The sequence below is a fragment of the Microcaecilia unicolor genome, chromosome 13 (assembly GCF_901765095.1).
Source record: "Microcaecilia unicolor chromosome 13, aMicUni1.1, whole genome shotgun sequence".
Lineage (NCBI taxonomy): Eukaryota > Metazoa > Chordata > Amphibia > Gymnophiona > Siphonopidae > Microcaecilia > Microcaecilia unicolor.
This window is the reverse complement of record NC_044043.1, coordinates 101686894-101709490: the sequence shown is the minus strand read 5'-3', so window position 1 is coordinate 101709490 and position 22597 is coordinate 101686894. Positions and strand designations below refer to the sequence as shown.

Genomic DNA, 22597 nt, shown 5'->3' with positions numbered 1-22597 from the left:
CTCCCTTTGGGCCTCCTTCCCTCCCTGTGTCCTGCCCTCGTCTGACGTAACTTCCGCGAGGGCGGGACACAAGGAGGGAAGGAGGGCCGAAGAGAGGCGATCTGCTGCCGTGCTGCCTGTAGCGCTTTCACACGGAGGTGAGAGGCGCTGTGATTTCAATGCAGGGGGCCCGGCCCGGTGGTGGACGGAGGGGAGCGGATAGAGGGGGGGAGCGGTGACCTTGGGGGGGGGGGGGTGGAGGGGGAGCGGCCTTGCCCTGGGCCCGGCCCAGTCTCTCGGTGGCCCTGGCTAATGGACCTGGGACAGTTTTTCACAACTCTTCAAGGCCAGTAGCATAAGGCGAATCCATTCAGGACACATCCGGTGGGGCTTCCTACCTCCGCCATGATGGCCTCTTGCGGATCTTTGCTCTCTATGATGCACGGTTCAACAAAATACCCAACTCTGTCATCGCATTTCCCTCCTGCGAGGACACGCAAACTGGATGAAGACTCTGCATGTTTGATCCAGTTCTTAATCCGTGTGAAGGACTGAAGAAGAACAGAGACAATAACGCACATTATTTTGCTTTCTATCGTCTTAAAGTTCAGCACATTTCCAGGTTGGGTACATGCAAGTTATTTATTTCCACGGGTCTTTTGATGGGGTGATTTTGATGTAAGAGAGAGGTCTTACCTTTGCATCGATAACAGCAGAGAGAAAACACCCAAAGTCCTCAGCAGGCTGCAATAAAACAGAGAAGGAATACGGGAAGCAGTTTCATTTCGTTAATACCCAGTCACAGAGTGCTGAGCACCAGACAGAGATCAGAGGGTAGAAAATGCAGATTTGATAAACTCTCCCTCATCCCCTGCTGACAGAAGTCAGATTGGCTTTCTTCAATTAATATAGCAGGTTAACTGCTGCTTACAATAACCTTCTTCTTGCATTTTCTACAATGTGATTTTATTTTGTGGCAGAGAAATTGGTGGAAAGAAATTCAGTACAATAGAACACAGCAGTTGGCTCCTGGAGCACCTAATCCCATCAGGCTCCTGCTGCCTGAAACCCTTCATTCCCCCCAAAGCTGCTCTTACATTTCCCACTTTCATCTTCTTCTGCTCCTCCAGCAGCTTCTCTTTGATCTGGGGCCACAGGGAGTCTGGGACATAAAGGCGTGAACAGGCTGAGCACTTCTGACCACCGTACTCAAAGGCCGAGCGTAGAGTTCCGTTCACCACGCTGCTCACGTCGGCCGAGCGGTGAACGAAGTGGAAGTTCTTCCCCCCACATTCTGCATAAAAAAAAAACAAAAAACAAAACAGTTCATTAGTACGTGTAGAATGAACATTTTGGTAATGGCGAAGTGCCTTACAAAACCAAGATTCGCTCTGTTAGACCACCCTCCCTGCCCTTTACACCTGCTTGAGATGTGTTTAGAAATAGTACAATGAAAATTTTTGACAAAAGACACAATCTAAATATCAACGTAGAAAAAGTTTTGCAGGATCCTACAGCAGCTGTGTAGAACTGTACTCAAGCGTTCAAAACTGGACCAGGAATTTAATTTAAAATGGACACTTACCAGTTCTAGGCAGATTACTATTGTACAGGTCACTTACAAACTTTTCATCTTACATCGGCTTATACAAAACCATCCTTAATCAACATCACATGCACATTATCACTCAGATGAAACAATTACGTATCAAAATCATGTCTCAACAAAAACAACTAATTAATTATTACTAGCAAAAAGATAGAGAAGGTCCAGTAATTCATTCGGCAGTGGCGTAGAAAGGGGGGGCGGTCCGCCCCGGCTGCACGCCGCTGGGGGGGTGTCGTCTCCACTTGTTCACTGCTCTCTCTGCCCTGGAACAGGTTACTTCCTGTTCCGGGGCAGAGAGAGCAGGGGAACCAACGGACAGGACGCAGCTCCCAGCGACCGCACTCGGGGCACAGCGGTCCTCCCGCCTGCCCCCCTTGGTAAGACTGCGCTCCGTTGGGGGGGGGGTGCGTTCGCGCTATGGGGGGGCGCGCTGTGCTGCACCGGGGGGGAGCGCAGCGGCGAACCACCCCGGGTGTCAGCTGCCCTCGCTACGCTTCTGTCACTCAGATAAACTGCCTTTAAATATTTCTCAAAAAATCATCTTTATTGAACTGCCATCTACAAAGACAAGTGCAGTAACAAGATTTCAGTAAAGATCACAGCAACCACCCTCCAATATCCCCTCCTTCCCTTCAATCCCCCCTCCCTCCCAAATGTTACTCGTAATGGACACAAAAGAACCATAAACAGTCCAACTCTTTTACTTTACTTCAGGGGTGTAGCCAAACCTGACATTTTTTTTGGGGGGGGGAGGGGAGTTAACATGGGGGTACTAGGCATATAGGTGTGAGTAGTGCTTGGTATACTCCTAAATTATGACTTCAAGTGGACTTTGATCCTGGGAACCTGGGTTCAATTCTCACTGCAGCTCCTTCTGACCTTGAGCAAGTCACTTAGGGCCCCTCTTACTAAGCTGCGACAAAGGGGGGCCTGCGCTGTGCACATGTCAGCGGGTAAAGCGTAGGTCTTGCTTTTCTGCTCGATTACCAACGAGCGTACACCAGCGCTACAAAAATAAATGTGGCGCACTGGGGGTGGGAAGTGCTGTCGGGCTGCTGTGGTAGCCCAGCGGTACTTCCTTTTTAGCGAGCATTGAGCTTACCGCCACTTTGTAAAAGGGGCCTTAACCCTCCATTGGCCAGGTACAAAAGCTTAGATTCTGAGCCTCTACAGACAAAATACCTGCATTTAATGTGTACAGCACTGCGTAGCTCTAGTAGCGCTATAAAAATGATTAGTAGTAGTAGATAGCATCAACATAACCCCCCCCCCCACACACACACACACACATTTATGGAAACTTATGAAAACTATCTAAAATAAAAGTGGGAGGAGGACCAAGGATGCCAACGATTGAGAAGATGTATAATAATAGAGAAGTTTATTGAAGTATGGAGACTCGACACATTTTGCAGTGATCGTGCAGTCCACAACGGTCTTTTTTTTTTTTTTTTGGTTTAAAGTAATTTTATTGATAACTCAAAGTTAAGCAACACAACACACAACATACACAATATTGCCAACTTACAAACAATAAGATACTATGCATGAACCATACAGCTTAGAAACTGCCCACACCCCCCCACCCCTCCCCTCCCCTTCCCATCCCGTCCATCCCACCCCTGTACCACTCAATTTCCAAAAACTCCGTATGAATTCAAGGAAGTACAACAGTACCAAACATCCAGAACTGTTTGGCAGGCTACAGATTATGTGGTGACCTCTGTACTCTATGGAAAGCAGCTTATTACGAGGCAGAGAGGAGGTTGAACCCCTCCCCCCCCCCCCCCCCCACCCACCCACTCCACTACCAAAATCAACAAGCATTAATAAGTAAACTCCGACCCCTTGGGCTTAGAATCTGAAGATAAGGCATCCAGATCTGAAGAAATTGTTTTCTACGTTTAGGCGACATCTTGGAATCTCTAGCCTCCCAAGATGCTAAAAGGTGCACCTGATTACACCAATGCCAGTAAGCGGGCGCTTCCGAAGAGGTCCAATATTGCATTATACACTTTCGAGCTACCAAACTCAGCTTTCTGCATAACATAGTTGCAGGAGTACTCAAAGAGGCAAAAGCCCTTGGATGGTCTAGCAAAAACTGTCCCTCCGTGCCCTCAATTTTATTCCCAAGTTTGATCAGAACTATCCTTTCCAGAAGACTTTATGTCATCATTGCCCAGAAGGCTTTTTGTGAAATAAGACTCCTGATGCAGGCCTAAGGCCGAAACACAACGTTGTGTCGAGTCTCCATACTTCAATAAACTTCTCTATTATTATACATCTTCTCAATCTTTAGCATCCTTGGTCCTCCTCCAACATTTATTTTAGATTACATAGTAACATAGTAGATGACGGCAGAAAAAGACCGGCACGGTCCATCCAGTCTGCCCAACAAGACAACTCATGTGTAAACCTTACCTTGATTTGTACCTGCCTTATTCAGGGCACAGACCGTACAAGTCCGCACAGCAGTACTTCCCGCCTCCCAACCACCAGTCCTGCCTCCCATCACCGGCTCTGGCACAGACCGTATAAGTCTGCCCTCCACTATCCTCGCCTCCCAACCACCAACCCCTCTTCCCCCCATCTGCTCCTGTTGTATTCCCTGGGGTGTCTTGAGTTCTCCGTTTTTTGGCGGATTTCTTTTCACAACTTATGAAAACTATCCAGCCAGGGTTTTCAGCTGATAGTGAACCGATGGGGTTCTCCACTTTATTGGAAAAAAATTGGGCTTGATGGGGATCAATAGCTTACTACAGCCCTGGCCAGAGACGCATCTACTGTATGTGTCTTCCCTCTTTAGCCCATGGTACACCGCGTGTTGAAAGCAATCATATTGCACCGGGGTTGAATAGTTCTTGTAGCCCCAGATTGGCCGCAGAGGCCATGGTAGGCGGACCCGATTCAACTGCTGGACGGAGATCCTCATCATCTTCCGCAATTACACAGCTTCCTGAAGCCAAACCCATGGTGACGTGATCAATGCTGCATATGCTGTTTCCCAAGCACTACAGGGTGGATGTTGTGGCACACTCAGAAGCTAGTTTTGGGGCTTCAGGGTAGCGCCACCAGGATCCCACCCACTCTTAGAGATTGCTTTTGAACATCCCACAGGTTTTGGAATAGTGGGAAGCTACATAATGGAGGGAGAAATTAGGTCTTACCTAGGAGTGGCCTAGTGGTTAGGGTGGTGGACTTTGGTCCTGGGGAACTGAGGAACTGAGTGACTCTGGGCAAGTCACTTAACCCTCCATTGCCCCATGTAAGCCGCATTGAGCCTGCCATGAGTGGGAAAGCACAGGGTACAAATGTAATAAAAATAAAAAACTTTTCTTTCCATTAATCCTTCCCACTATTCCAGAGTCCCACCTGAGGTTTCTGAGATGTTTAGTCACTGCAAAGTAATGGGTCAAATAATGACTGTCACCTTACATGGTGCTTCCTGCATATCTCTTGTTCTCTACGAGTTGTCAAGAGATGAACGAGGTCCACACGTTTGCTTGTCTGGATATTGTCAGGTTAGTGAGTTGTTTTAAGGTTGTTGTGTTTATTCTGAGTACTAGCCTTACAGTTTGTCTACATAAATACCGAGGAGCTGGGTGGATGCCAAGAAACACATAGCTCAGTTTTCAGTTCTCTATCTCTACCTGCTGGTTGCTGGACACCACTAACCCACAGGTTTTAGAATAGTTGGAAGGATTTAATGGAAATAAAATTTATCAGGTAAGATCTAATTTCACCTTAATGCAGTGGCGTAGGAAGGGGGGGGGGGCGGTGGGGCGGTCCGCCCCGGGTGCACGCCGCTGGGGGGTGTCGGCGCCTCGCTGGTTCCTTGCTCTCTCTGCCCCGGAACAGAGAGAGCATGGAACCAGTGAGGCGCCGACACCCCCCAGCGGTGTGCACTCGGCGGATTGGCTCTCCCGCCCGCCCCTCACCGCCTTCCAGGTATGTTCTCGGGGGGGGGGGGGGGTTGCGCTCCCGGAGGGGGGAGGGTGCGCCGCGCTGCACCCGGGGGGGGGGGTGCGCAGCGGCAACCCGCCCCGGGTGTCAGCTGCCCTCGCGACGCCACTGCCTTAATGGTGATGTTCATGTGCTGTTCCATTTTCAATTCACAGTCTACAATTACTCCCGAAATTTTGATATCTGACTTAATTTGGATAAACTGGTGCGGTGGCCACTTAAGCCCACTATTAAAAGGTAACAAATAGAAATAAAACAAAAAAGAAAAGGATAAGATAATACCCTTAATCCATTTTTTGACCAGCTTTGTGACAAAGCTAGCACTCGGGGCCCCACAGAGAAGCAGCTAATCCCTGAACTACGGTTCCCAGAAGCCCTTGCAAGCAGGAGAAAGGAGGGTAGCCCCTAAAGGGTGGAACGGATTTCCAAACACAGCAGGGGGAGCCGTGGCTCAGTGCTAGGGGAGCCACTAGAGGGAGAAGGGGAGGTGAAGCTCAGTCCCTTAGCTGCATCGCCAGTATATAATTCCCTCCAGCTGTGAGAGATTTCCGGGTGGCTCCGAGCCACCAGGAGGGAGAGGAAACTGATTGAGAGAGAAGCTGCCATGGAGTAGGTGGACAGGAAGGGCCTGCCACTGGAGCTTCCCTGGGGGGGGGAACAGTAAGCTGCCATGGAGTGTGAGAATGTAAATGTAGCCCTGTCCAGCACATGAAGGCAGTGTGAGAGACCACAGGGGTGTGGTGCTGTGAGGTAGGAGGAAAGTTGCCAGCCCTGTTTGGTACAGGGTCCTCCTGGGTGCTGTGAAGAGGACAGGGGCATTAACTAGTGGTTTCCTTTGAAGAGACTGTTTGTGAAAGGGTTGAATTATTGGGATGTATAGAACAGCAGGCTGAACTTTGACTGAGCCCTTCTGAGGGAGAGGGGAGGTAGTGCAAAGGAAGTGGGCCTGAACTGTTGAGGAACTGAACGTTGGCTGGGGTTTGGAACCCGGCCTGAACCCTGTTTGTGAACTGCACTTCAATTTTGAGAGTGGAACTGAATTGAGAATAAAGCACTTTGGTCTTAAGTCCATATGGCAGTCTGGTTCTTTGCTGGAAACCTGTGAGCCTAACCGGGCTCGCGGCCCCAACCCAGAATGGAGGAAGCTGCCATAATAAACAAAACATTGTCATCAAACCTTCAGGCCAAAGTTTCTGTAGAGATTATGGACAAACAAGCCAAACAGGTAGAAAAGACGACAGTGAAATCTAAAAGGATGCTTGGGTGCACAGGGAGAGGAATGGCCAATAGGAAAAAGGAGCTGATGATGCCCCTGTATAAGACTCTGATGAGACATCATTTAGAATATTGTGTACAATTCTGGAAATTGCACCTTCAAAAAGATATAAACAGGATGGAGTCGGTCCAGAGGGCGGCTACTAAAACGGTCAGTGGTCTTCATCATAAAGCGTATGGGGACAGACTTCAAGATGTAAATATGTATATTTTGGAAGAAAGGCGGAAGAGGGCAGATATGATAGACATAAATGAACAGGAGGCGAATCTCTTTCAATTGAAAGGACGCTCTGGAACAAGGGGGCAAAGGATGAAGGTGAAAGGGGACAGACTCAGAAGTATCCTGAGGAAATACTTCAATGAAAGGGTGACGAATTTGTGGAACAGCCTCCCGATTGAAGTGGTGGAGGTGAAAACAGTATCCGAATTCAAGAGAGCTTGGGACAAGTACACAGGGAGAGTAGATGGTATGGATGGGCAGACTGGATAGGCCACATGGACTTTATCTGCCTTCATTTTTCTCTGTTTCTTTTTTGACCACCTCTTTGGAAAATTACACTTATTTCTTTTTCTTATTTTTATTTACCTTCCTAACGTGAAGATTTTTTTTTGGCTTTTTATTGTTCTTTAATTTATATCTCGCTGTTTTTCTGCATCCCATTCTTCCAGGTCCTGTTTAGGGAACTCCTCTGGTTTAACAAAGTTGAATATTGTGAGAGGGATACCCCCCTCCCCCCCCCCCCCCCCCCCCCCGGTCCAGGACTTTGACTTCTCTATAACCCTTTACCTGCTTTGGCTCTTCTATTCAATTACACCATCTGATGAACATTGGACTTTAGGTAACATAAGGGACCAGTATCACCATTCCCCTCATGAGCTCTACGACTGCCTGTCTGAAGGGAGCCCCTTAAGGGGACTCCGGGATCTGGACTTCAACTGACTCTGCAGATGTGGTCCAATCAACATTTGAGAGATGAAAAATCTCCAGCTAGGAGCCCCTCCCTCTTCCCTGTCACCTTACTTTGTCTTCCACAAGTTTACAGAGCTGATATTCAAAAGACCTGCCTGGTTAACTTCAAGAGATAACAGATTTTCTACTCTGCCAACCAGTTAACCATGGGAGAGGCTGAGATCGTGCCAGGAATGCAGTTTAACTAAATTACAGAAATATTCAGCACTGTCTGGTTAATGATAACTAGTTCAATCTGGTTCGAAAAGTACCTAACCCAAAATTAATCTGGCAAGATATCTAGTTAACTATGGGTTGGTATATTGAACACCACTGACTTCATCACTCAAGTCTTTAATATTCACTTGAAGATAACCTGGTATCCAATGCTGAATAATGACCCCTACAAGTTTAAAATACAACTGAAATGTAGACTTCCCAGGACCTACGTATGTTACACAGAGCTGCAGGGGAAACCTGCTCACCTCCAGCCAGGCGTGGAAAAGTCCGGTAATGATCCAGATTGTCAGAAACTTGTTTCCAGAGGCGCTTGAATGTTCTAGTGAGCAGAAAACACAGAGTAGCTATTGATAAGAATACTCATTAAAAACGTTACATTACACAGAGGCACAAGACTGACATCCCAGAATACTTACGGCACACTGCCGGTGAAATTGATCCCACATAGATGCTCAGAGTTTGTTACTGTGTCTCCAAACACAGGGCCATCAGATGGAACAAACTGAATAACATTCGGAGGGAGTCCTGCTTCCAGAAGCACTTTGTAGACTAGGTAACTAGAGAGAATGGCAGTGTCGCTGGGCTTCCAGAGCACAACATTACCCTGGCCGAAGAGAGAACATTGAATACAGGAAAACAATATTACCCTGACCGAGGAGAGAACAATGAATACAGGAAAATAATATTACCCTGACAGAGGAGAGAACAATGAATACAGAGAAACAATAATACCCTAACCGAGGAGAGAACAATGAATACAGAGAAACAATATTACCCTGGCCGAAGAGAGAACAATGAATATAGAGAAAAAATATTACCCTGACCAAGGAGAGAAAAATGAATACAGAAAACAATATTACCCTGACCGAGGAGAGAACAATGAATACAGGAAAACAATATTACCCTGACTGAGGAGAGAACAATGAATACAGGAAAACAATAATACCCTAACCGAGGAAAGAACAATGAATTCAGGGAAACAATATTACCCTGACAGAGGAGAGAACAATGAATTCAGGGAAACATTATAATAAGCACAACATTACCCTGACTGAGCAGAGAACAATGAATTCAGGGAAACAATGTTACAAGCCCAACATTACCCTGACTGAGCAGAGAACAATGAATTCAGGGAAACAATGTTACAAGCCCAACATTACCCTGACTGAGCAGAGAACAATGAATTCAGGGAAACAATGTTACAAGCCCAACATTACCCTGACTGAGCAGAGAACAATGAATTCAGGGAAACAATGTTACAAGCCCAACATTACCCTGACTGAGCAGAGAACAATGAATTCAGGGAAACAATGTTACAAGCCCAACATTACCCTGACTGAGCAGAGAACAATGAATTCATGGAAACAATGTTACAAGCCCAACATTACCCTGACGAGCAGAGAACAATGAATTCAGGGAAACAATGTTACAAGCCCAACATTACCCTGACCGAGCAGAGAACAATGAATTCAGGGAAACAATGTTACAAGCCCAACATTACCCTGACCGAGCAGAGAACAATGAATTCAGGGAAACAATATTACAAGCAGAACATTACCCTGAGAGAGGAGAGAACAATTAGTACAAAGAACCGAGTTAACAAGAACAACATTACCCTGACCGAGGAGAGAACAAAGAATACAGGAAACCCAGATATCAGACATGCGCATACTGCTCGACCCTGCAATCTATTTAGAATCTTGCTGTTTTAATTCTTCTCTGGAATTACTCCTATCAACCCATGGTGTTCTTATCTGATTTCAAATTTTAAATTTTAGTCCTGTGAACTACCTAGAAGGTTTTTCTAATTGGAAATATATCAGAATTTTAATAAACTTGAAACTTTCTGCAATGGCTCCAGAGTGTGCATGTACAGTCGACAGGGAGTTCGGGTCTCCAGGTCTCCAAACGTTTTGGTACAGCCTTCTCATGATGAAGGTCGGGCTCTCCATCCCTCGTACACCCTCATATACAGTACAGAAGAGGAGATTTTCAGGTAACTGTTCTTTAGGACTGGGATTCCCTTTATATTTAAACTGGAAAAGTACTTACCATCAAAGCCGGTGCACCTGCTAAATTTCCACCAATAGCAGTGAAGTTAAATGGTGAAATGGCTGCCACAAAACCCTGGGGAAGGAAATAAAGAATGCACTAGACCTGGATTTCTGGCACAGCCACCTGAAACCTTCTCTCCTAATACTGCATCTTGGCTATTTCAACTATTACAGAAACACACTGATTTTCAGGCTCCGATGCTCAAAAGTAAACATGGGCCGCATTTTACCTGCGCAGAATGTTCCGAGGCCTGTAGCGTGGGAACAAAGAAGCGCGCAGGCGAACAGCGCAGATACCATGCTAATGTAGTCAAGCTCATGTAAATGAGATCATTTTCTATTCCTCCCCAATGCTCAGAGAAGAGAACTCGAAACAAAATTGTCTTACCACTGCAAAAAAAAATGCCAGGTCGGAGTAAGTGTTGGGGTGCTGGAAGAGATGATTCTCTCATGAATCTTTCTGCAAAATCTGCCAGGTCTGATTACTTTTGGAAGCAGAAGGAAGCCCGTGCAAGCCCTTAAGCACCGGTTGCGAGAAACAGCAGACCCAAGCGAAAGCAGACATTGGCGTCTGTTTCCTGCGTCTAAATTTAAAGCGGCCGTGCTAAAAAAAGATTTTAAATGCTTATATTTAGGCCGCAGAAAACAAACGCCAATGTGTGCTTCGCGTTCGGGTTTTACCAGGCGCATGCGCACAGGAGCCAAACTCTTCTGCACATGCGCCAAGTACAATCCTACTGTGCCAAAGCCCAATCCTTCCCAATGCTCAACGCTACGAGTGCACCTATATTGGAATCTCATTAGCGCTGAGCATTAGGGCATTATTCTGCGCTGTTCCAGCTGTATTTTTATGGCGTTATTCGGAACAACGCTGGAGGTGTGAGCATCGGGGCCTCAGTGTTTAATGCATGCCTTGTTCATGACTCATCTTAATTATGACAATGATATATTAATGGGATTATCACAACAGTGTCCGAAGAAGCTTCGGACTTTGCAACATGCCGTGATGCGTATTTTAGATAAGGCTGGAAGGAAAGATCATATTACCCCCCTTTATATTCACTTCCACTGGTTGCCCTGTATGTTTTCATATACAATTACGGCATTCTATGAACAGATACTGTTGCCCGTTAAGAGCTTATACTCCAGGGAGAGAGTTCTGGAATTGTGGATTTTTCCCAAGTCCATTTAGTAGTGGTTTATGGACTTGTCCTTTAGGAAACCGTCTAACCCCTTTTTAAACTCTGCTAAACTAACCGCCTTCACCACGTTCTCTGACAACGAATTCAAGAGTTTAATTATGCATTGGGTGAAGAAATATTTTCTCTGATTTGTTTTAAATTTACCACACTGTAGTTTTATCGCATGCCCCCTAGTCCTAGTATTTTTGGAAAGCGTGAACAGACGCTTCACATCCACCTGTTCCACTCCACTCATTATTATTATTTTTTTTTATTGAATTTACACGTTTACAAGCCATACACTTGAATCAAGCAATATCGAGCTAATGTTTTTCCAAACATAATATTTAAGCAAGTAAAGAAAAAGAATATAATATAAAGAAATTCCAAAAATACTACAAGTATTACTTAAAGTAAATATAGCTCAGCCTCAGACCACAATTTAAGTAGAGGGCTAATGAAAATAATAGGAGAACAAAAAGAAGCATTTGTTTACAGGAAATATGGCCCGGTCGTCCACTCATTATTTTATATACCTCTATCATGTCTCCCCTCAGCCGTCTCTTCTCCAAGCTGTATAGCCCTAGCCTCCTTAGTCTTTCTTCATAGGGAAGTCGTCCCATCCCTGCTATCATTTTAGTCGCCCTTCGCTGCACCTTTTCCAATTCCACTATATCTTTCTTGAGATGCGGCGACGTACTGTATCTTAATAATTGTACTGTAAACCGCTTTCATATTGCATTAATGTAGAGCAGTATATTAAATTTAAAAAACTATAAACGTGTGTATGTGCAGACTGTGACTGCAACAGCATCAGCAGGATACCGGAAGTATTCACATGAGTCTGCAAGCTGCAGGAACAGTGTGTGTGTGTCATCTGCAGGTTGCAGGAAGTTTGTGCATGCATGGGTTGTAGACTGAAGGGAGAATGCATATTTAGCTGCAGACTGCAGTGTGTGTGGCTGACACAGAATGCAACAGGTTGTCCTGGCAAAAGAACAAATTAATCCAAACAATGCGAATATGTCTCCTGCGTGGCTGGCACAGTGCTACAGTCTAATTCACAATCCCGATATCATCACCTAAACTGGTTATTTCCCCTGTTACAACACCATGTGCTCTTACCTCCAGGCCCCGATAGACCATCTTATTGGTACTGCTGGGTACACTAATGAGCGCCCCCTGCTCCAGTTCCACGGCATATTTAGCGTTGAATCGGAAGAAGTCGATCAGTTCTGCTGCAGCGTCTATTTCAGCCTGGATAACAGTTTTCCCCTTAAACGAGATTTGAAACAAATTAAGAAACCTCCGGCACTGCTAAGACCCTGATCAGCTCTGAAATTTCACAATCTAGTCCTGAACGAATGAAGTGGGTCATGTTTTCTGGTGTCAGATGAGTCCTGTGTTCTCTTCCATATGTTCACAGAGTGCAAATCTCCAGAGCTTTCTAGTAAACTCTTTTCAGGCATGTGCAGCATTTCCCACTGCCTGAGGCACCATTGTTCTTCAGTTCGGAAGAAGAGAGAGCACAATTCCCAGCAGATGGTTGGTGCGACTCCTCATCCTGCTGTCATCAGAGAACATATGCTACAGGTAAGCAATTTTGCTTTCTCCGATGACAAGAGGAGAAAATGAATCACAAAGCTGGAACTTCCTAGCAAAGGGATATCTTCAAATAAAAGTGGGCGAGGCAGTGCTTTTGTGTGAAAAATAATCCTTCATTGTTTTAAGTAAATTATTTTTAATCAAGAAGAGGAAAGGAAAGGCTAATCCAAAATGCTAAAAACGGACCCCTCAGGGAGGGAACTGGGTTCTTCTCTGAAAACTGGCCTCGGATGGTGAACATTCAACGTAGTGTTTGATAGGAAGCCATCTCTACTGATAACAAGACGAGCATGAGTGAAAGCAACCTTCTAAGTCTTCTCTACAGAGGTAAACCTTACACTGGCTTCTGATGTTGCTAAGCCCTGACCTTAGGGGCATGAACTTGTTCATCTATGGAAGGACCTGCCAGGGTATAATACCAGAGAATGCTGTTGTTTTTTTTTTTTTGTCTTAGCAAGGTCCAGTCTTTTGAAGTCAACTGAAACAAAAGAGATGAGTGGACTTTCCTTGGGTTTCAGTTTGCCCCAGAGAGAAGACAGCTCTACTGCTCTGCAGTCCAGTGAGTAAAGTCTCATCCTTGTTGGAACATAGCATTTGTCAAGACTTGACTGATTAAAGTGGAAACTGGATACCTCCTAATATAAGAGCTTGGGATGCCTGAGGAGCACCATCTTGTCTTGATGAAGCATACGAGGCTATAGAATGAATCTTTTTTCTACTTATTTTATATTTATAGAATTTTTCAAATATTAACCAAGCAATCAACACTTGTACAGAAAAATTATCATAAAAAGCAAATACTACTGGCCTTATACCACAGAAAAAGGCCAACAGAAGGAAAAAAAGGCAATTCAAGTCCACAAATCATGAGATCAAAGATTAAATATAGGAGAAACTAAAGAGGAAAAATACCATAAGAATAAAAGGCTTCTTTTACTAAACTGCGCTAGCGATTTCCACATGGCAAATGTGACGCAGCCCACTCAAAATACAGGGGCAGCTGCGCATTTACCGCACTGGGAATCGCTAGTGCGGTTTAGCAAAAGAGGCCCAAAGGTAGCTGACAAGTTGCCGGACTTCCAGATAAAATACTCCTTTATAGAGTTCAGCTTCCGGAGGTGCCTAAAGCTGATTGCATAGGCTCCCCTATAGGTTGTTTAGATGCCAGAAAAGAAGATGAGAAGGGTCAAAGAAAACATATTTTAAAAAACTGAGGCCTAATGATATCTTTGAAAAAAAGCTGCCCCAATCTGAAATACATCTGGTCTTAAAATCAGAAATTGTCTTCAATGTTTCTATGTTTTTCTAGAGGGGGACAGAGGGATAGGGTGTCTTCTCTCTCGCACATGCAATAGGAACCCAAATTTGGGGCAGGGAGAGATTATTCCATATTTGGGAGGTGGGAGCAGGTAGGGTTATTGAGTTTTAGGGATGTGCTGCAGAGGGGTAGGGTGAAGAATTTTGAGACACACTCTATGCATGACCTGCCCGAAGGAGATGTGTTTTCCCACTTACAAGTACAGCATTTTGTGGGGACTTTGGGATGGAGGGAGGAGGCACCTCAAGAGATGGAAAGCCTGGAAAACCTGTGGATAATGTTGAAAAAGGTGCCCAGACCCAACTCAGTGATGTATACATTTTTTCAGGGATGGGATCCACAACTATTTAGGTTCCAGGGGGCATGGGAACGGGATTTACATTGTAGCTTTACTGATCAAGAATGGGAAATAATCTGTGGGCAGGTCCAAAAGGCTTCAGTATGTGTCTTGGTGCAGGAAAATGCTTATAAGGTATTACACACCAGAGAGATTGGGGCGGATGTACCCGGGTACATCAGATGCATGTTGGAGGTGTGTGTGTGTGGGGGGGGGGGGGGGGCAGTCGGGTACATTCCTGCATATATGGTGGACTTTAGGGTAGTTCCCTTTTGGCAGGAGGTTATGAAGGCTTTGGTGAAAGTGATGGGTGCATCTTTGGTGTGCAGTCCCTCGGTGTGCCTTTTGGGCCTGCATAATGAGAGGGACTCTTGGGAGCAGAGCAAATGGATGCGTTGGGGGTTGGCAGCAGCTAAATGTCTTATAGAGCAGAGCTGGAAATCAATAGATCCCCCGACATTGGGTGACTGGAAATGCAAAGTGGGACAATGAGTAACCATGGAACGCCTTACTGCATATCGCAGGGATGGAACACTACGACGTAAAGGAAGGTGGAATCGACTTCAACAATGTCTCGCACGACTTTAGGACGGTTGAGCTCTGGGAGAATGGGTGGGGGGGTTCAGAGCGGAGGGGAGGGGGATGGGGGAGAGAGAGTTGGTCTTAAAGGTTTGGGACATTCCCAAGTATTGTTGTGGTTCGTTAGGGTTGGGGAGGGGAGAGCTGGTTGGGGATATTGTACTGTTTTCTTTCAGGATGACAGTTGAAGAGAGAAATATTGCTGGTATGCTTTAGGTGGGGAACCACGTATACTAAACATGTATAGGTTCAGTGGGTGTGGAAACAAAAAACATTGTTGATTAATGTATGTCAGTCTCTGCGAGGCTTGCAGTGATTAAGTTGTTTCTAATATTGTGTGAATTGGATGACTTAAAATCACAATAAAATATTTAAAGTGGAAAAAGATATTTCATCTGTGAAGAGACTATCAGTTGTGGAGCTCCCTGAGGATGGTAGAAAAAGCAAAACTGAAGAAACACAGGGTCACGGGCAGAAGAGAACCCAAGAGGATTTTATTAGAAAGCTCTGGAGGTCTGCAACACATTGGAATGCACACAAGGTGATGTGACCCAACTGGGTACCAGAAAAACCATTAATATCATTGCTGATGGGCAAGTGTGATGAGGAAAATCAAAGGGGCAGGATTCGGTGCCCATTAGGTGAAGTACAGAACTGAAATTCCTACCCCTTCTATGCAGGTTAAGCTCTTTTACATTAGGCAGAAGAAAGCGAATGAAGGATTTTCTCCAATACATCGAAAGACAGATTGTTCTTAACAAGGTTATTGTACTGCTGTTCCAGTAGCAAAAGGTCTTAATTCTCTTTATTACCTTCATTCATGTATGTCTCAACTACTCTTGTGCCGTTTCTGAAACTCAATCAGAACAGAAACAGTCTCAGTAGGAAACCATGGCTTGTGACTTCTGTCACTAACTGGTGCATAAGCAGCCCAAGTCCCTGCCCCCGAGGGGGGGGGGGGACTGTGATCACTGCTTCTATAATGCTCTCAGCACCTCTTAGCCTGAGGAGTGGGTCTTGTTTTGAACCCGGGTCTCCCTCACTATGGTATATGGGGGGGGAGGCGGGTGATTACTTTGATGAGTGCATTACCTGTCCAATTATAGTTTTGGCCAGCACTTCAGCTCTTCGGGGGCCACTGAGAATATCGGCTGCTTTCAGGAAAATTTGTGCTCGATCCTGAATGGGTTTCAAGTCCCACTCTTTTCGCACTGCCAAAGCTGCCTTAATCGCTTTGTCGAGCAAGTCCTAAAAAAATGTGTGTCAGTTCTCAAAAGCTCGTCAGAAACAGAGAGAGGCAAATGCATAACGTTCAGCTCAAAAAGGTTGAATATACACAGACAACTTTAAATAGATAACTTAGCCTTTTATTTTAAAGACATTTATATTCTCCCTGTACTCCAGAACCAGGGTTTACAGCAGATTACAACATATCATAATAGTAAAAATTAAAGCGTACAGGCAAATCATAAAACAAACCATCATTAATGATTGAATCTCAAGCTCATATCTGTGATTTGTTTCACCTGAATTGTGCCGCTCTCCATATAATTTTAGGACACACACCCTGGAACGCCCCTAATCTTGCCCCACCTGTACGGATAAATTTTGACCATGTAGCCACTGATGTGGCCAAAACTTCTGCATTCCCCAGGCCAGCATTTTAAGTACAAAGCGTGTCTCTGCCTCTCCGTTCCCGCTGCTGAATATTAACTCACAATAAGTTAGGGGCCCATTTAGTACAGGGCATTAAGCAAGGAAACAGGTAACCCAGGCAAACCTGCTAAGCGGGTTTTGCGACAGTCTACCTGTTTCCGAGTAGCGCATTGCTGAATTTTTTGTCGGGGGCATGGCATGGGCGGAAAGTGATTGTGGTATGGGCAGAGAGAGGGCGTGGCACGGGCAGACAGTGGTGGCATGGGCTGAGAGTGGGCATGCCATGGGCAGAGTACAGATGTGGTATGGGCAGATAGTAGGTGTGGCATGGGTGGAATGGGTGTGACATGGGCAGAGTGGGTGCAGCATGGGAGAAGGGTGGTTGTGGCATGGGCAGAGTATGGATGTGGTATGGGCAGAGAGTGGGTGTGACATGGACGGAGAGTGGGCATGACATGGGTAGATAGTGGGGATGGCATGGACAGACAGTGGGTGTGGCATGGGTGGAATAATGGTTAACACTGATTGGTTATAGTAATGAGTTTGTTAGTTCTTCTTGGAAATGCTAATAGCTATTATTTACTTAGAAATGCTAATAATATAATGGACTAACTCTTCTTAGAAAGCTAGGTCATTTTCCTGAGGAGTTATCTTGTTCTGTCAGCTATAGAACATCTGTATTATACCATTATATCACCATAGATCCAATAAGGTGTAATTACTGTCATACTACCTGTATCCTGAATGGGCATATAAAAATGAGTGTACTTCCTACTTCAATAGAGAGACAGTCACAGCCAGCACCTTTCTGCAAGCAGGGCTGCTCTCCCAAGAGAAACCAATCAATTGTATCTGCATTGGCAAGTAATAATAAAAGAATTGTCTTTCTTATAAGGAATAAATCCTATTGCTTTCTCATAAGTAGCCCTGGGTCTTTTATATCTGCAAATTGGCTTTGGCTGGTAATTTGGGGTGGGGACGAAAAAGACCCTAAATAAAACAGAGACTCAGACCCAGAGAACACCTATGTGTAGCTGTGGTACTGTACTCCCATAAGCAATTGATTGTACATATACTCGGAGAATAATAAATAAAAGTATTTGATTGCTTATATATTCTTTGGAGTCTCAGATACAGCAGTAGTTTTGTATAGAATTGTTCCGTATTCCCAGTGAGATATCACTGATCTGATAATTGTACTTCTACTTGGTAAGAAATAAGGTATCTAATTCATTTCCTAACTGATGCAGCCTTGGGTGATTTATTTCTTCCTAGGTATTGGTGGGTGGACCACCATATTGGGAGGGATAAATTCACCCTAAATAATTCACACAGCATGGGCAGAGAGTGGGCACTGAAGTGTTAGCCAGCTAGCGTGTTACACTTACCCTGCGCTAACTGGGTAACGCAGAGTTAACACGGGAGTACTTACTGCCTAATAAATAGGAGATGCTAAGTACTTCCATGTTAACCAGAAGCAAGTACAACACATTAATCTGATTATTACAGCATGACCACCAATATAAAACAAAGCCCTTCTTTGTCTTCCAGGACTGTCTGTTGTGCTGGCTAAAATGTCTTATGTTTATTTAGGGACCCTTTTACAAAGCTTCGCTACGCCCAACGCTAACTCTGAACTACCGCCAGCCCAACGCTGATGCCAGCAGTAGTTCCACCTCGAGTGCGTGCCAGAAAACCTTTTTAAACAGTGCGGTACTAACCCCGCGGGCATCGCCGTGTGCCCGTGGGGACCCTTACCGGTAAGTGCTCCCTCCCACATGGCCACACAGTAAGAGTAATCTTACCGAATGGCCATTTTTAAGAGGCTTTTTACCCACTGTGATAAAAATGGCCCTGGCACATGAGAAAAGCCCTACAGCACTTCCCCATCCTCTTTCCTATCGATATTGTAGTTCTACCCCTTTCTCCTTACGTATCATGTGTTGTCACTCTATTTACATGATGCAACCACCTAGACACAAACCTTTGGCGGGTGGGATAGTAAACCCCTTAATAAACTTGAAAAACGGCCCCCGCCACTCCCTCAGGGTCCTTTTTTCCGCAGCTTAGTAAAAGGACCCCTTAATGTCTAAGCTTACTTTCCTAAGAAGGAACAAGTTAGCTCAATTTCATTTAGTCTGGGAGGATTATGTAGCCTGGGCTGATCACTCTGAGGCATCGTCTTGGGCTCATTGATACCCCAGTGTCATACCTTACACTGTTTTGTTTACTTTACACTCTTAGCTTGTAGATGCATTTGGGGGGGGGGGGGGGGGTGGCGGTGGGTGAGAGGAGTGGGTTTGACTTGCTGAATATTTTGCTCATGTACTGAAGAGTCACAGTATCTCTTTCTCAGCAGTAGTTGGGGATCTGGGGGCTTTAAGAATAAAATCTAAAGTAAATAATTAAACCCCTTCCTTCAAGCAGCGTTAGTTTTCAGCTTGCCCCACATTATAGAGTGTTAAGCCCAAAACTTACAGTTTACTAGAAGGACCCCTTAATCCGATATAAAACACTGAACCTCCAACTTATTTGTCGTCCTTTATTTTCAGTGAAAAAAACCGGATATGGGTTGGGACTGAATCTCCACGGCAGCAGCGAATGTTACCGCTTGGTGCAGTGGGCTGAATACTGACCCCATCCTCTGAGTTATTTATACAGTGGGGTTATTATCTTTGTCGCTTATCAAGCTGTAATCCGGATGTCGTCATGTTCTCAGCATAAACTGTGGCAAAACACAAATCAGCCTAGTTGGTTTGTAAATTTTTTCTCAGCGTGTCAGAACCAGCTTTTCTTTCTCTTTGCTTAGAACTTTTGCCTTTCTGTGTAAACCTTCCTCTGAATTTTCTCTCACTCATAAACAGAAACCAAGATTCAACAGCAGCACAGGGGGCTCAACCACACCGTCCTGCGTTTCAGACCCAGCTTCATTCTCCAGGTTTTATTCTCTCAGAGTCAGTGGCATTCCTAGGGGCGCTGACACCCGGGGCGGATCGCCAATGCGCCCCGCCCCCCCCCCCATGTAGCGCGACCCCCCCCCCCCCAGCGAAAGGACACCCCCCCACTCCAGTGAAAGAACCCCCTCACCCCTGGGTGCACGCCGCTGGGGGGGTGCCGCGCGCCGGTCAGCGTCGTTCGTTTCCATGCTCCCTCTGACCCGGAACAGGTTACTTCCTGTTCCGTGGCAGAGGGAGCATGGAAACTAACGACGCTGACCGGCGTGCGGCACCCCCCCAGCGGCGTGCACCCGGGGCGGACCGCCCCCACCGCCCCCCCTTGGTACGCCACTGCTCAGAGTAGACGACACATGAAGGGTCCAACTTAGCAGAATGCCTGGAGCCAGAGTTAAGAGAACAGGCTTAAATTCACTCACCTTGTTTGCATAACAGTACTTTGCTACCTTGTGAGAATGATTGAAAGGCTGCAAAAGAAAGAAAAAGTTTTTCACAATTTCAGCAATTTTTAAGAAACACATTTTATTATAAAAGGAACTCAGGGGTGATTAAGCTGAAGCCAAAGGAAAGATGGCATCTGAATTAAAGTGTCCCCAAGTACCTAATTTTCAGGTCACATCTCTTTAACAGCAAAAAATAACTGACTGACTATCCCTAAAATTACTCGTAACCTCCCTATATACATTCACCCCTTGACTATGCATCAGGGAGAGATTTTAGAGACCATCCCTCAAGGATTCAGGGCTAGATGCACTAAACCTTAACGACCCTCTAACAACCCTTTAAGGAAGGAAATTCCTAACCATTGCATGCATTAAAGGCCTTTTTCCTACGAAGCAAGCAGCTAACGAAAACGGAATGCAAAGGAGAAACTACCATTGAAATGTGGACAATTCGGAATGCACTAACCATACCGATGATTGCGACGAATCATTTACCGTCAGAAATTTTACGTGTGCTCAGACCTGTCGATAAGGCCTGAGCTACCATCTCCCCGCTGTCCCCTGCACCATAAAAATCCAAGCCAGCATGTTTAAAAAGAAAAGTGAGATACAAACACGTGGCTCTCCACTTTCCCCTGCATCATTACAAAACAAAACATACTGCTTCTCCCTGCAGCTTAAAAATCCTGTCTCTCCCCTTCTCCAACAGCTTTGAAAATTAACACTCTCTGCTATCCCCTAAAGCCAATTTTCCCAGTACTGTAAACAAGCCGCAAAGAGGTCTTTTGTTACAAAAGAGGATTTACGAGGGTCCTTCTTTTTAGAGTTATCTTCAACTGCACTCTTCTGCTAGATCAGACAGCTAAAAGGCTTGCAGGTCGGGATCCCCCCCTCGCACGCCCCAGTCTGACGTAAGCAACCTACGTAGGTTTCATACGTTTGTGGCCGCTCTGCGCATGCTTAAGGAGCAAATTAACGGCAGGGATAATGTACGCTTGATACATTGTACTTTTCAATACCGCACCAAACATTTCTGAGCTGTTTTTTTTTGTGCATTCTTCGTTGTTTCAAATTCGTTAAGCACTTTTAAAATTTAGATTTTTTAACATTTGGTTGATGCATCTAGCCCTCAGTGGCTAGAGATAGCAGAGGTTTCAGCCACCCCACCCTCCAAGATACCACCACAGTGAAGGTGGCATTTGTTCCTTCAGGGAGCAGTCCTTTCTCTCAGGCACCCCTCAGGCCTGATGCAGAGTCTTATTTGAGTCAGATGCCCCTTAAAGGCATAGGGGTGGAGCAGAAGCAATTCTATGCTGCTACAAATATTACCAACCCGCTCCTGTGCCTGGAACAGGGCAGGTCCAATAGAACACTGATGTTCTAGCTGAGCAGAAAGCCACTGGGACAGAGGCGGCAATGACCTTTCAACTCGGTGCCCCTTGGCAGCTGCCTACACTACCTGCTGTCCGCAAAAAGGTTTGGATGTCTTCCTAAAAGAAAAGTCCATAAGCCATTATTAAGATGGACTTGGGGGAAAATCCACTGCTTATTTCTAGGATAAGCAACATAGAATCTGTTCTACTCTTTTGGGGATCTTGCCAGGTACTTGTGACCTGGATTGGCCACTATTGGAATCAGGATGCCGGGCTTGATGGACCTTCGGTCTGTCCCAGTATAGCAATAGTTATGTACTTATGTAACCTCTTTAAAGCACTTCAAATTAAACTGGAGTCACTTTGGCAAATCACCAGACCTCCTTGGGAAAGTTCATATGCAAAATAAGGTCTAGGGAGTGGGTGTCTGAATTTGACCTCAGTCTGTACTGTGTGGTGTAGTATTCCAGATTTTATTGCAACTTTATGTATAATGGACTAGATTCTATGTAAGGAGCAAAAAAAAATCCACGCAGAAAAAATATACACCTAAGTACATAAGTATTGCCATACTGGGAAAGACCAAAGGATGCTCCATCGAGCCCAGCATCCTGTTTCCAACAGTGGCCAATCCAGATCACAAATACCTGGCAAGATCCCCAAAATGTACAAAACATTTTATACTGCTTATGCCAGAAATAGTGGATTTTCCCCAAGTCCATTTAATAATGGTCTATGGACTTTTCCTTTAGAAAGACATCCAAACCTTTTCTAACTCCGCTAAGCTAATCCGCCTTTACCACATTCTCTGGCAACGAAAATAGTTTCATTCCAAGTGGATCTCAAACAGAAGACTTCATAGGCTGGGCCTAGTAATAGAAACAGACCTCTGCAGATCTTGACCAAATGAACGAACACCAAGGCAGGCTTTGCCAGACAATCTGAGGGATGGGAAAGGCTCATACTCTGAAAGCATAAACTTCAAACAATTGGCTGATTTCCTCTGCTAACTTAGAAGATAAACATTAAGATTTTAACCTTTACTCTGCAGAGTCTAGAAAGCCAGAGGTGTCATCCTATAA

General features: G+C 45.3%; 1 protein-coding gene across 1 annotated transcript in view; it reads right to left on the bottom strand.

Moving 5' to 3' along the window:
- Positions 1-22597, bottom strand: part of ALDH4A1 (aldehyde dehydrogenase 4 family member A1) — a 53807-nt gene that overhangs the window by 11051 nt on the left and 20159 nt on the right. The window contains exons 4-12 of the mRNA XM_030186258.1: positions 20119-20166; positions 16182-16337; positions 12376-12525; positions 10068-10142; positions 8432-8619; positions 8261-8334; positions 1077-1273; positions 676-723; positions 378-530 (exon numbers count right to left, since the gene is read on the bottom strand). Coding sequence (XP_030042118.1) covers positions 378-530; positions 676-723; positions 1077-1273; positions 8261-8334; positions 8432-8619; positions 10068-10142; positions 12376-12525; positions 16182-16337; positions 20119-20166 — 1089 coding nt within the window. The remainder of the gene's footprint in view (positions 1-377; positions 531-675; positions 724-1076; positions 1274-8260; positions 8335-8431; positions 8620-10067; positions 10143-12375; positions 12526-16181; positions 16338-20118; positions 20167-22597) is intronic.